Raw genomic sequence first — 15,104 nt, forward strand, 5'->3', positions numbered from 1 at the left:
ACTCTACGTGCTGCTGGGAAGACATACATGATATTTTTTGTTCTCGTGATTTTTCTGGGCTCTTTCTATCTGATCAACTTGATCCTGGCTGTGGTCGCCATGGCCTATGAAGAACAGAATCAAGCAACCATGGAAGAGGCAGAGCAGAAAGAGGCAGAATTTCAACAGATGCTGGAGCAACTGAAGAAGCAACAAGAAGCAGCTCAGGTATAACTTATGGTGTAGTAATGCAGAAGTGTATGGAAGTAATTTTACTAGAGATAATCACCCTCCGCTTTCTGAATTTGGAGTTATAAAACCCTCTGTTGGGCTTTCAACAACAGAGCTAGCTCAGAGATTTTCTCTTCTGCACTAAAGACATTGTACTGTGAATGATCCAGCCATAATCAAGAAGGAATATTCAAAACTAGGTATACATTATTCATTATGTCTGTCTTAGTCTACTGTCATTAATAGAGGCTGTTTTAGACTTCTGCATTTTAAAACTACTCATGAAAGATGGAAGAAGGCTATGACTAACACAGATCTTGAGTCAATTGAGTAATACAAGTTAGAAAAAAAATAGATGATATCCTATGGAAAGTGTTAAGATCCAGGGTGTTTGGACTATAAATTCTGTATAAGTAAATTTTAAACCCCCCCATGATGTTGTGGTTTGCTCAGTGACACAAATCCATTCTGCAACATGGCAGGCAGCAGCGGTGGCAGCGGCAGCAGTAACAGCATCTGCGGAGTCCAGGGAGCCCAGCGCTGGGGGAGAAGCAGGAGGGCTCTCAGAAAGTTCTTCAGAGGCATCAAAATTGAGCTCAAAGAGTGCAAAAGAGAGGAGAAATAGAAGGAAAAAAAGAAAACAGAAAGAGCAATCTGGAGGAGAGGAGAAAGATGAAGATGAATTTCACAAGTCTGAATCAGAGGACAGCATCAGAAGGAAAGGTTTCCGATTATCCATTGAAGGCAATAGATTGACATATGAAAAGAAGTATTCTTCTCCACATCAGGTATTGCATATAGTTGTTTTTAGTAGAAGCATACATTTAAAGCATCATAGGCTGTTACAAAATAACTTTAGTCTTCCTGGTACCGTAATATGACCCTACTGCCTAAAGAAAGGAAAGACTGAGATTTTCATTAAACTTTATAGTTGCTAGTGCTTGAGAGAAAGTGCTATAGCTGCTAGATTGTCTTATAAAAAAGCACAGAGAATTAAATGAACTTCATATCTCTATTCTTGTAATGGGATTGCTTAAAAATCATATTAAAATATTCTCTAATTGATTCGGGGGGGGGGATGTTAGAGTGATTATATATTATCTAGACTTATTAAAATGCTACAGTATTTTTCCATTATCGTAGCCTCATATTTTCTTCCTGTTTCAATGATGTTTGGAGGTTGGTTCAATATGTGCAGGATGCTGCATACATGAAAGAATGTGCGTGTATAGACTCCCTTTTTTGCTTGATGGGTATTGTGCAACTGCTCTACTCAGCAACTCTAACTGACATTAGGAGAAAGGAGTGCTCAAAATTGGTTTTATCTTAAGAATCCATGAACAGTGGTATTTTTATCTGCAAAATATAAATATAATGAAATACATGCAAAAATTTCACAGCAGCATTTAGCTTCTGGGAAAAATGGTTACTCTCATATAAGAAAAAAACCCCTATGCTGTCCTAATAACAATGCTAAGTTTGAAGGTTTCAGCTAATAATCACAAATTTTGTTTGCCTGCAGTCTTTGCTGAGCATTCGCGGCTCCCTATTTTCTCCAAGGCGCAACAGCAGAACAAGCCTTTTCAGCTTCAGAGGTAGAGCAAAGGATGTAGGATCAGAAAATGACTTTGCTGATGATGAGCACAGCACTTTTGAAGACAATGATAGCAGAAGAGATTCTCTCTTTGTGCCGCGCAGACACGGTGAACGGCGCAACAGTAACATTAGTCAGGCCAGTAGGTCATCCAGGATGCTGGCAGTGTTTCCAGTGAATGGGAAGATGCACAGCACTGTGGATTGCAATGGGGTGGTTTCCCTGGTTGGTGGACCATCTGTTCCTACATCGCCTGTTGGACAGCTTCTGCCAGAGGTGATAATAGATAAACCAGCTACTGATGACAATGTAAGAAAGTTTTAAATAGCTTAGGCATCGTGGCTTTTTCTTACTACACCAGCCAGTGTTTTCTACAGAATGGAACCCTTGGCAATGCTTCCTGGTTGGTCAAGCTGTGAATGCTCATGCATCTTGTAAAATCTTTAATAAATAAACCAGCTAAGATAGGTTTGCAACCTAAGCATTTACTGACAAATATTCTCATAACTAACAAATACAATTCACAGTTTCCAAGTAATAAAATATTAACTAAATTACACATAAAAGCACTATGCTTTACTGTATTACTGTGCTATACTTTTGCTGATCTAAAGGTCTGTCTGGCTGAGGTCTGCAAAATCAGTTACTATACAGTTGAAAATAGTATACAAAAATGTTATCATATAACTGCAATCTATATGATGCTGCTATTACCACTTTATCAAAATTAGCATTATTAGTTAATTTTGATAACATTCTTCCTTATGAGCCCCATTAAAAATTTAAGGAAGTTGTCAATTCTTTATTATCATTTATTTCTCAGTCCTACATATTTTTCATCCGTTGCTGATGGATTTCTGTAGTATAGATAACAAAGGTTCATTGGAAGATCACATTTCAATATATACTTTCAAAAATACAAATGTCTCTGTGAACATAGGTGCAACATGTATTGCTCCCATTCTCTTACCATATACAAGGTAAGAGAAGATGTCTCAAAAAAATTTCTTGCTTAGTTCAAAGTTGTCTACTCACATTACTAAAAACATACTAGCATGAGGAAGCATGAGAAAGTCAGACTTTTCTTACTTGCTACAGTTTGCCTAGGGGAAAAGACTGTTATGTTACAAAACCCAGAATATTCTGGCAGCAGGAGCAAGGAAAAACATTACAGTTTGCAAAAAGTTTATCCAATATTTTGAACTCAATTTCCATTTTTTAAAAATCATTTTTCATAGCTTGAAGGAAAGAAATGCAAAAGTTAAGTAAATAAACTCTCAGTCTTGAACAGTAGGTAACTATTGCCTCATATAATTTAAAAATTATTTAAAAGATACTAAAAAGTAATAAAAGTCTGACATGATAAAAATTGAAGTGCACGAAGCACGTATCCAAGCTAAGACATTAATAACAGGGCTCTATATAGTATTTGCATATCTTATTACTCCAACATGGTCTCAGCTATTATTGTTCTCTGTATAGGGCACCACTACAGAAACAGAAATGAGGAAGAGAATATCAAGCTCTTTCCATGTTTCTATGGACTTCCTGGAAGATCCCGCTTTAAGAGAAAGAGCCATGAGTATTGCTAGCATCCTCACAAACACTGTGGAAGGTGTGTGCCTCGCACAGCTTAATATTTACTACCTGGTTTTTCAATGGAGTTCTGAAAATTTGAGTTTAAAATTAAAAACTGATTTAAAATAGCTTAATTAACACATACCATCCCACAAACCAACACATACTTATCAGTAAACTGAAAGCTCTTTATTCATTAAGGTTATTACCCAAGTAATCATTAAACTTACTACATAAATAAGCATTTCTATCTCATTGTTTTGCCATCATCTACCTCATAGTCATCAGGACTATATGTTTGATGGTCATAACTGAGTGGATGCGTATGTATATTTATGAAAAATATATTCTTGGACACAAAAAGGCCACTGAACATTTTTCAAATATATGCAATCATTGTTAAAAAATTTATATATTTTTAACAGTTATATTTATTCAGTTACTGTTTAAAGAAGTGCTGTTCTAGGTGATAAAAATGCTTTTTTCTTGAACTAGGAATTAAAATTATATTGAAAATTTTTTACCTAAACACCACAAATTTAAAAATAAAAATCTTTACATAATAGAACAGTAAGTGGGAGGAACAGGCTGAAGTGTAATCAAGGAACAATAAAAAACATAATACAAATCTATGCATAAATTGATCCTGATCAGAACAGTGATTGGAATACACAGAAGTTGTGCTTGATAGATAAGCTTTGAACAAAATAAATACATTTGATAGCAATTTTTAAAGACTTCCTTGAAAAGCTCTGTAAAAAAAGTATAAAGGGTATGCTTATAGGAGGTTAATCAGTACCAGTTTAGAATGACAACTTGACTTGTACAATTCATATAGGATTGAGAAATGTTAGAACAGTCACACAGTAACCTGTATGAACTTTCTTTTCCCACAGAACTCGAAGAATCAAGACAGAAATGCCCACCATGCTGGTATAAATTTGCGAATATTTTCTTGATCTGGGACTGCAGTCCACATTGGTTAAAAGTAAAACATATCGTCAACTTAGTGGTAATGGACCCGTTTGTTGACCTGGCTATTACAATTTGCATTGTTTTAAATACACTTTTTATGGCTATGGAACATTATCCAATGACCGATGAATTCAATAATGTACTTTCAGTTGGAAATCTGGTAAGTCTATTGGGTTTTTATGTTCGTGATTTGTAAGGAAGTATGTCTGAAATAACTGAAAGAAGGAGTTTTAACAGCTTTTTTATTATTAATCTTTAGAAAGTAGATTTATTGGACACTTATTGGCCTCCAGATATGACTCTATCAGAACATTTTTGGAAATTTCAGTGTCAACCCTGGCTTATGTAACTTAGGATACTGTAAAATCAATATATTGCAGTGTTCTGCTAAGCCAAATTAAAAATTTAAAAAATGGCACTGATGCTATATTAAGTAAAGTCCATCTTAAACAGCAGTTGATTTGTCTAACTACTGAACCAGTAAATGCTTTACTTCCATAAAAAGACACTATGCAAATAAAGGTAGTGTTACTTTTTCAATCAATGCAATACAAATCTTTAAATTATGAATGTGTTTTTAATTAATTGCTCTGTTTCCTGAGCACAGGTTCACAATAGCTAAAAATTTAAAAGCATTTCTAGAATTTTCTTCTGTAAAAGAATTTATGTGGATTGTTTTCTTTATATGCTTTATGTAAAACTATGAAAAATATCCTGCAGTACTTTTTCCTCTTACAGGTTTTTTTAATCATCATATAATTAGTAAGATATCTTTTCCTCATGTTGTCAACTATATTTTCTGCCTTCTACTTCAAACAGATAAATTATTAAATAATTCAGGAGTTAATTTTTTGTAGCTCTGATGCTTTTGAACTGACAGGTTTGATCACATAGAAGTATCTGCAGTTGCATCCTACTTTGTCTCTTATTTTAAGAATTGATTTCTTATAATGGGATTTTTAATAATCCTTGTTTTTTAATGAGGAAAAAAATATCTCAGATTGTGTAAATAACTACAGGATTTAGAAGGGAGAATTAACAGCCGAATACATAGCTGGTTTTCACATACTTAAAATAAGGGAAACTGAATCGAGTTTCCTAGTAAAATGTAAACTCTTGTATTGTAGTGTTTTATAGGCTGGTTTTGTCAACCAAGAAAATGCCATATAAATCTCAGCGTTCATCTGACTACAAATGGAGTGCAAGAGGACCTGGCTATAAGCACCATGCTCTTCCAGTCTTAGGCTGCCTGACATAAACCCCTTACGCAATATAGAGGCTCTCAGGGTTCACCTGCTCCAGTAGTTCCACTGTAAAGCTCCTTGAGAACCTCACTGTCCTGATTGCTAGGAACCTAAGTCAGTGTTTCAAACTGAAACACTTTCATTCGTGACTCTTCCTCAGTGGTTCCAATCCTGTAGCTTAAAAAGTAGTAACCTTTCCCTCTCCAGTGTTTATATCTGGAATGTATAGACTGTAGTAGAATCTATCTTGAGCATTGGTGTTCCTAGGCAGAGCAAGTCAGACTATTCTTGTCCATCTCCTGATTATCCTAGTTAGATTATTCTCTTTAGCTGTCCCATTTTCTGTTCAGCTTGCTTGAAAATGGGTTGTCAAAACCAAAAAAGAAAGCATTTCAGACCAGGGTTCAGGCAGCCTTTAACAGTAGCTTTAGTACCTTCCTATTCTACATGAAATTCTTCTAAGTCTTCTCTCAAAGCTACTCAGGGTCACTACCTCGGTCGCTCCTAAATAAGATTCCTACTTCATTCAGCATAGCATCCCATGATGAGAAACCATTACCAGCATTATCATGTTTAAAATGCATTCTTAAATGTTCTCTCATTCCACATTAAAGTGATTGAGCCAATCAACTTCACTGAACTTACTGTCAACACCCAGGTAGAAGTTCCTCAGCTTCAGCAAATTCTTGTATCTCAGTTGATCCTCATCTGGTATATATAATTGTATCTCTGATGAACTGAATGGATTATGGCAGGTTATACCAGCAAAGGATCTGCCCCTCTGGAGTCTTAGGTTTGGCCTCATTCATGCTGCTGTATAATGTAATTAGTATACCAAGAAAGATGTTATACCATGTAATTTCTTGGAAAGCACTCTGGTTTATGTTGTGAAAATTAAATTTGGGATATTGTTTGACAGTACAAGAGAAAGACCATATCCTGATAGAGTTGAAATTGGATTATAAATGTTATAAAACAGAAGTCTATGTAATTTGTTTAGTATAAAATTTAATTAATTGAAAAAATTACTTGGTTTGTATGGCACTTGTTAAGGGAAGGCAGGTATAATAAATCACTGCACTACACAACTATTTTTATGTATCAGTTTTGGATAAACATTGCAGATATGTAGCTTGAATTAAAAACCTAGACAACAGCTAAATCTGTAATATTATATTTTGCAGTGAAATAACAAACTGCATTTTGAATGCAGGTCTTCACTGGAATCTTCACAGCAGAAATGTTTCTCAAGATAATTGCAATGGATCCTTACTATTATTTTCAGGAAGGCTGGAATATTTTTGATGGTTTTATTGTAACCCTTAGCTTGGTCGAGCTTGGTCTTGCAGATGTGGAAGGACTTTCAGTTCTTCGATCATTCAGATTGGTAAATATACATCAATTGCACCGATTTTCCAATGGGACTTCATTAAAATAATATAATTTTTTGCCTTAAAAAAATTCTTGATATTTGCTATGATACTGATCTTGATGTCTCTTTCATTAGTACAAGTCCTTATTACTTGTGGTATCTTACTGTCTGCAATAGCAATTGATAGAGATCCAGACAGATAGCAATGGATGCCCTGGGCCTATTTCCAATGCATTTATTGTATATACACACTTTAAACATCCTGCTATTCAGAAACAAATTGACTCAGTAGATGCATTGTGCTCTGATTGGCATCACATGAATAGATCTACTCTACAAATACCAGTAGAAAAGTGGCCCAGGTGGTTTTAACAGATGAACCCTGGATTTTAAATTCCATCTAATATGACCAGTAGCTTCTTTGGCCTTCAGTAAAACCTATGCTTTGAGGATCTCAAGCTCTAACTTCACAAAAATTTGTTGTTTCATGCTTTTAGACAAGAGGATATCCTGTGAACAGTCATACTCAGGGCATGTTTTGCAGTAATATCCTTCCACAAATTAACTTTAAAATATCTTTCTGTCTTTCTTGCTGGTTGTCCTCACAACATTTTGCTTTTCTTTCAGTTACGAGTTTTCAAATTGGCAAAATCTTGGCCAACTCTAAATATGCTGATAAAAATTATTGGTAACTCTGTGGGAGCTCTGGGTAATCTGACCCTGGTGCTGGCCATCATTGTGTTCATTTTTGCTGTGGTTGGGATGCAGCTGTTTGGGAAAAACTACAAGGAATGTGTCTGCAAAATTGCAAGTGACTGTGTACTTCCACGCTGGCACATGCAAGATTTTTTTCACTCTTTTTTGATCGTATTTCGAGTATTGTGTGGAGAATGGATAGAAACGATGTGGGACTGCATGGAGGTTGCTGGTCAAGCCATGTGCCTTACTGTCTTCATGATGGTCATGGTGATTGGAAACCTAGTGGTATGTAATCAAAGCATTAGCAAAATATTATTTGGCAATAGAGTGGGCTCAATCCTGAAATGAACTAAGTGCTCTGGCTCTGTTTCAACAAAGCACTTAAGCAGGTGGTTTCAAGCGATGCTTAAAGTTAAGCTTAAGAGCTTTTTTGGATTGAGAACAAAGTATTCTGCAATATCAAAATCCTAAGAATGTTAGAGTGAGCACTTAGTCACATTCTTAATTTGTCTTTTGGCTCTTTGTAAATATTTTGTGCTTCAAATAATTTTAGTTTATGGGCTCTTTATAAACCATTTGCTGTGGATTTTTTTATTATTTATCCCATATGATTAGTCACCTAAATAATCTAATTTCTGCTGTGTGATGGGATAAATTAAACTTTTTAATGATGCTGAATAGCAAATCTGTTATCTCCATTTTTAGATTACAAGATTTTGCACCAGAATATTTATATACTGTGGGGATTTAAAGACACATTTACAGATATTAGTCAGTTGTAGGAATATTTTTGAATAGTGAACAGGACGTAAGCAAAATAAAAAAGCTCAAATTTATGGAGAAGAGAAAAAGTTTTGAGGGTGCTTTTCTTTGGTTATGATGAATTACTGGGATTTCAGTCTTCGATGTCGCTAATATGACAATTTTTAATAAAATAAATGTTCTTTGTTGGGATAAAGCCTAGAACATCCTTTTTTATCTTTCTGCAGGTACTGAACCTATTTTTGGCCTTGCTGTTGAGCTCATTTAGTGCAGACAACCTAGCCGTGACAGATGACGACAATGAAATGAATAATCTCCAAATTGCTGTAGCAAGAATGCAGAAGGGCATAGATTATGTGAAAAGAAAAGCACGTGAATTCATCCAAAAAGCTTTTGTTAAAAAACAAAAAGCTTTAGATGAAATCAAGCCACTTGAAGATTTGAACAACAAAAATAGCTGTATTTCTAACCATACAACTGTGGAACTAAGCAAGGACCATGACTATATTAAAGATGCGAATGGAACAACTAGTGGCATAGGCACAGGCAGCAGTGTGGAAAAATATATAATTGACGAAAGTGATTACATGTCATTCATAAACAACCCAAGCCTCACTGTGACAGTGCCCATTGCTGTGGGTGAATCTGACTTTGAAAATCTAAACACAGAGGAATTCAGTAGCGAATCAGACTTGGAAGAAAGCAAAGAGGTATTTAGCTGTTTTGTGCATTTCTCTCTGACCTTTTGAGTGTTTTTCTTTTTTTTAGCATGTCAGTGTATTCAGTTCTTGAGCATTTGTTATTTTGACACTTCTTTGTACATGGACATAAATGAGTGTATAAAGGAGGGTTTCATTCTTGATGAATAATAGTGTGAAAAAGGGTTAAAAATTACAATCTGCAAGAGGAGATAAGAGGCCAGGCAATGGGAGACCAAACTAATCCATAAGAACTGTTTATGTCCATATGGTAGTTGCAATGACTGGTAGAGCAAGGCAGTGCTTTAGCCACAGCCTTATTCCACCAGAAACTCTTGTTTGCCTCCTGTAACAAGGGTCCTGTGAGGGGTGTCATACACCTCTGCCACTCAAAATATCCCCCTTTATGTGAGCAGGTATAAACCAGAAAACATAGAGATAGTTTATGTATTTCCTTTAGACACTGGAATTCCTTTAGATTTTAAAATTGTCAGCTCTTCTAGACCTAGATTCCCATAAAAAGGAATTTTAACCATAGACTCTTCCATATGCTTCAAATTCATTTAGTAGTTAAAACTGAAAAATAGTATCAACAGACAAAAATATCTCATGTTGCAAAGTGAATACCAAAACAGGCTATAGATATAAAGCCTTGTTGAGAACTGAATTTTTAAAAAACATATTAAGGCTATAGCTCTTCCTTTACATGGCTTTTTGTCTGTGGCTATTTTAACAAAATAATTTAAATTGATTTGATAACATAATTTGCAAAACACTTACACCCTCAGTGACTTAGCTTATTGACATTTTAGTCAAATCAGAAAATTATCTTTCCAGACACTTAACAAAATTAGTTTTCTGACTTGAGGAACCTCAACCTTAAACTAGCTAGTTTCCATTCTGGTAGCAACCCAGTTTCTTTGTGGGGTAGCTCATCTTCCCTGCCACTGTTTATTGCTAACAGTACTTCAGACACCTAACTTCAGGCTAGCTGAATTCGGTACTGCCATCACTTCAGTGTGCATAAGCCCTCTAGTGTTCACAACAAAAAAAACCCAGTTAAGCGAAGTGCAATCTTTGGTCCTCCCCCGAGAAAGGAGACCTGTACAAAACAGTCTCTCTCCATGCCAGCCTATTTCAGAGACAGTGTTGTTCCCATTTCCCAATTAATACCTGAAGCATTAATATTTCTTTTCCTGTTAAATATTAGCCAAAATGTCTTATAATTTGTCTTTGACTCGAGCTTATGAACCACTGTCACAATAGAGGTTATAAGAATATTTGAGCACATAATGAACTTGCCCCAGCAGGAAGAATTTATCAATAAAACAACATTTAAACAAAGATCCATTGGAGAAAAACAACAACTGGTCATCTACTCTCCCCACGTCTACCTTAATGTTGGCCAGCCCACTGCAGTCTTCTAACCCATCATAGAGCAGGCAGTCAAATGGAGTGACGCAAACTGGCTTATGACTGACCAATGGGGAATAAATTCAGTTTAGGAAAGCTTTCTGTAAATGTGCTGCTACCTGTAGGACCAGGGTTACCTTTAAGAGTACTTGACAAAGTACTATGATATTCTGACTCCCTCCAGAAGCTTACGAAAGAGCAGCATTGTGATATAGTTTTCTGTGGATAATCCAGCAGTGCTGTTTTGGATTTGAGTCCTCCTTATTTGATATTGACTGGTAGTTTAATGGGACTGTAGAAAAGAAATTATAAACACCAAAACAGCAGAGCCTTTGAATTAGCTGAGGTTTTGATGAGAGCCCACTTAGAAAAGACTGTATGGATTCTCTACTTCTCAGGCCAGAGGGCACTAACAGGCAAGTTCTAGCTGGCTTCAGACCATATTGAGTTTTTCAGCACCATTCCTGGAGTTTTACAGTGCTGGCCAGGATGCTTTTTTGATAATTGGGTCAGCTCTAAAAGTAGGAGGTTTCAGGGTGCTTGTGTGTTGTTTCTTTGAGGTTTGGTTTTGTTTTGGTTTTCACCTGAGTACTCTTTTCTGCCTTAGCAAAGTAAAAAATTCATTATCTTAAAATTATAAATTACACTGTTAATTTCAAAGAGCTTAATTTTAGTGTGCAAAAAGTAGCTGACAATAATATTACAGAAAATGTACTGCTTAGAAGTAGAGAAATAAAATAGAAAGGTTTTTTTTTTTTCAAAAATGAAAAAGCTGTGGAAAAGTATTTTCAAAATTATTTTGAAATGTGGTAAATTGCATTGCAAAGGATGATTTGTGAAAATGGGATTACTAGAAGTACACAGTATTTTTGTAAAATATCAGAGAGGCAACTCTGTAATGTAATTTGGAAAAAAACTCTAGAAGTTTGTTCTTGTGACAAATAATGACCCATTTTCCTGGTAAAGTTGAAACATTGTTCTTCCAGTCTCTATAGTCACCATGAGATGAAATCAACTAAAACCTGGCTACTTAAAATATTACAAATTTTATTAGGCAACATGCAATTCAGTGTCAATGAGTCCTGGAACTGTTGCTGAAAAGCAGACTGGCCACTGCTTTAGGAAGAGTTTTGTTGTTAGAGTTTGAGATTTTTTTGTCCTCACTATCAAAAAGCCTGCTGCCACCTATCATTAATGAACCTATATTGCATTTATTCCATTATTTTGTTTACCTCTACATCCTTAAATATGTTTCCTTCACAATTTTTACCCAATCTTTAGCCATGATACCAACCAGCTAGATTGCAGCCAGGTCCCAGATGCATGTTACAAAGCTTTGAGAATTTTTAGGATAGGATTAGCTTAAGTGCATTGTTGGTTTTCTTAAAAATTTCGTTTCCACCTTCCACGCCTCTCTCTTTATGCTCATCATGTTATTGAAAATTTGATTAGGTTATAAAACACAATCTAATGTTTTATGGGCCATCTTTATTCTACCTCAGCCTTATTGTATGCAGCTTCTGCTTCACTCTGAGCTAGACTTTCAGCAATTTTAATCTGGACCTGCTGACCTCTAAAGTATAGCCTTCTCTGCTGATCATTGCTTTTTTCCCTCATTCCTCTGAGCTCCCACCTCATTTATATAGTTATATTTAGGCTCTTCCCTGCTTTTCAGTAGATACTACAGATTCCTGCATATATATTTAAGCTTCATTATTTGTATGTAGGTCAAGAGATCATCGCCACTTATGGCTAGCTGTGGTCATAAATCTTTGCAGGCTTAGCATCATCACTCATATTTTTCAGTTTAAAGCATAATTTTGTTTAAAGCCTTATCTCTCACTGACACACATTCTAGTTAATGGATTCATACAATGCAGAAGGAAAAACAAAGATTGTACAAATTTCACATATGTTTATCAGCAATTTACTTATGTTGAATACAAGAACATTGAAAAACATGGCAGAATTATTTACTTATTCTGAAAACAACTTATATATGCCTTAAAAAGATTTACTGTGCATTTGTGATGCTTTTTTTTTCCTTTACAGAAATTAAATATGTCTAGTTCATCCGAAGGTAGCACAGTTGATATTGGACTTCCTGCAGAAGAGCAACCAGAAGCTGAACCTGAAGAAGCCCAGGAGCCAGAGGCCTGCTTCACAGAAGGTGTTTGGAACAAAAATACTAATAATTCTTATTCATGAAATATGGAATAATTATCTATTTAAACTAAGTATTAATATTTATGTATTGAATTACTCTTTTGTTAATGTTTAAACTATGATTATTAATGATAGACCATAATTTACCGTATGGATACTGATACCACAATTATACTATGTATCAGATAAACAAGAAAACATTTTATCAGAAATTTATCAGTATTTTTAAAATAAGAAAAATTTATTACTGAAAGTTTTATGTTAGTACAAACTACTGTACTTTCTGAGTTTACTTACAGTCTCCTAGATAATAAAATAACACACTGTTTTCATACCACTCTTCTGGAGATGTAGCATTGTATCATTAACAGCATACATAACCCAAATTAATACAATTCAACATCTCTTTCCCCCCGACCCCCCCACCCCTCAATACATACACTGTTTTAAAGCCTGTGTACGAAGGTTCAAGTGCTGTCAAGTAAGTATAGAAGAAGGGAGAGGAAAGCAGTGGTGGAACCTTAGAAAAACCTGCTTCAAGATTGTCGAACACAACTGGTTTGAGACTTTCATTGTCTTTATGATTCTCCTCAGTAGTGGAGCTCTGGTAAGTAAAACATGAACAGAGTGTCACAATGTTGTCAGAAAACTTCTTAAAAGTTGGCTCTTCAAACATTGTTTTAACTTAGTTTTCTCCACCAGAAGGAACACACAATTCAAATGACAGGACTAAATTTTAGTCAGGCCTTTGAAAGAATCATAGAAAAAAATCTCTTCTCAACAATCTGTGGAAAAAAGAACAGACAGGATAGCTTAGAGAGAGCTTAAGTCCTTTGCCAAAAGTGATAGTGATGTGCCTGAACCCGGAAGAGGGACAACACATGAAGAAGAAAACATATTTAGCTTTTTTGTTTGAGTTTGCTCTCTAGTTTTGCTGGTGTTCACTGATATAACTTAAGGAAAAGAACTGTCACTGCTGAAAAAAAAAAAGGAGTTTGGAAGTAACTGTAATGGCATAAACAGCTCATAATACCTTGCAAGAGCCAGAGTTGGCTTACAGAGTCTTATAAATGTTATGATGTGCTAGAACAGCAAGAAAGATTAAGACTGTGTGTTTGTAATTATTCCCTTCTAAGAATAAGAATTTGTTATTTATGCTTCTAATTCAGCTTCTACTGACTCATGTAGACTAAAAGGATATCTGTAAAAACATGAATTTGCTTGAAGTTTAACAAGTATGTGAGGGCAGAATAAAAAGAAGCCAACCATAATATAAATCTATAACAATAAAAGAAACAAAACATACCAATAATATGTTATTTCACAAATACAAATAACAACAAAGAATAAAGAAACTGTTAAATAAAGGTGAGCCTGGATACATACTGAGCTGAAGTTTCTTAGGCAAACTACTTGCCCTGCAATAACGTAGAGTAGATCTAGCATCTACCCTGGTAGTTGCAATTACCCTTTGGTAAATTACTTAAGTTCCTACATCATAAACCAAAATTGCATTGTAAAATTGTATTATAAAGTCTTTAGACCACTCCCAACACTTAAATACCATTAAATACCACTTAAATACCACTAAATACCATTAAATACCACTTAAATACCATTAATGGTCAGCAGTTTATGATTATACCTATCATTAGTTTCAGTTAAATCTTTAAGAATCATTCTGCTTTTAAGAATCATTTTAAGAATCATTTAAGAATCATTCTGCTTTTGTTTGGTCTAATATCAACACAACTATCAAACAAGCAACTTTTTTTAAACAGCATGTGACACCTTCCCTGTGATTTAAAACCCACAAAATAACAAAAGACTCACACCTACAGTACTGAGTTTTGGTTCATGCTACGAAGTGGAGAAAACCTTTACTGACAAGAATTTAAATGAGATAAAAATACTGGCAAGACATCTGATAAAGGGGAATTTCCATCATTGTATTTAGAGGAAGTTTGAGATGAGATACCACGGTGTTAGCATCTCACACTTGTGAACCTAAGGTGTCTGTTATCCACAGAACATTTATTTTGTGGAAATGCTTCGGAGACTAGGGATTAGCCCAAGCCTCTGGCGATGTGAGACCCTACTCTGCCTTCAACTTCCTCTGTGCTAGTAAAAAGGTCTCTTTGGACCTGCCAGTACTGTATCCCGATGTTCACCCCAAGGCCACACTCCAGATGAGTCTCACTGTCATTACAGCCAGGAAATCTGGCAGGCACAGGCACGCTGCAGGGTGCTTCTAGCTGCACTGCTAGCTTAGCCTCTGGCATACTCTCACCTATAAGAAGGAAATCATACGTGTTTGCTCTTCCCAGATTAGTGAGATATAAAGTTGTTAGTGATTACACATGAGTGTCGGGTACCATAGTGCCTGATCTAAG

At 35.4% G+C, this 15,104-nt stretch overlaps 1 protein-coding gene across 2 annotated transcripts in view; it reads left to right on the forward strand.

The window, feature by feature from the left end:
• Nucleotides 1-15,104, forward strand: part of LOC104629981 (sodium channel protein type 1 subunit alpha) — a 98,409-nt gene that overhangs the window by 51,842 nt on the left and 31,463 nt on the right. For both annotated transcript variants that reach the window (XR_012836137.1, XM_075756763.1), the window contains exons 10-19: nt 1-207; nt 693-998; nt 1,733-2,113; nt 3,287-3,419; nt 4,279-4,517; nt 6,815-6,988; nt 7,601-7,957; nt 8,662-9,144; nt 12,598-12,715; nt 13,164-13,318. Coding sequence is in view for 1 of the 2 variants with exons in the window: in XM_075756763.1 (XP_075612878.1) it covers nt 1-207; nt 693-998; nt 1,733-2,113; nt 3,287-3,419; nt 4,279-4,517; nt 6,815-6,988; nt 7,601-7,957; nt 8,662-9,144; nt 12,598-12,715; nt 13,164-13,318 (2,553 nt within the window). In the remaining variant the exon portion in view is untranslated. The remainder of the gene's footprint in view (nt 208-692; nt 999-1,732; nt 2,114-3,286; nt 3,420-4,278; nt 4,518-6,814; nt 6,989-7,600; nt 7,958-8,661; nt 9,145-12,597; nt 12,716-13,163; nt 13,319-15,104) is intronic.

The sequence above is a fragment of the Balearica regulorum genome, chromosome 6 (genome assembly GCF_011004875.1).
Source record: "Balearica regulorum gibbericeps isolate bBalReg1 chromosome 6, bBalReg1.pri, whole genome shotgun sequence".
In the NCBI taxonomy this organism is placed as follows: Eukaryota; Metazoa; Chordata; class Aves; order Gruiformes; family Gruidae; genus Balearica; species Balearica regulorum.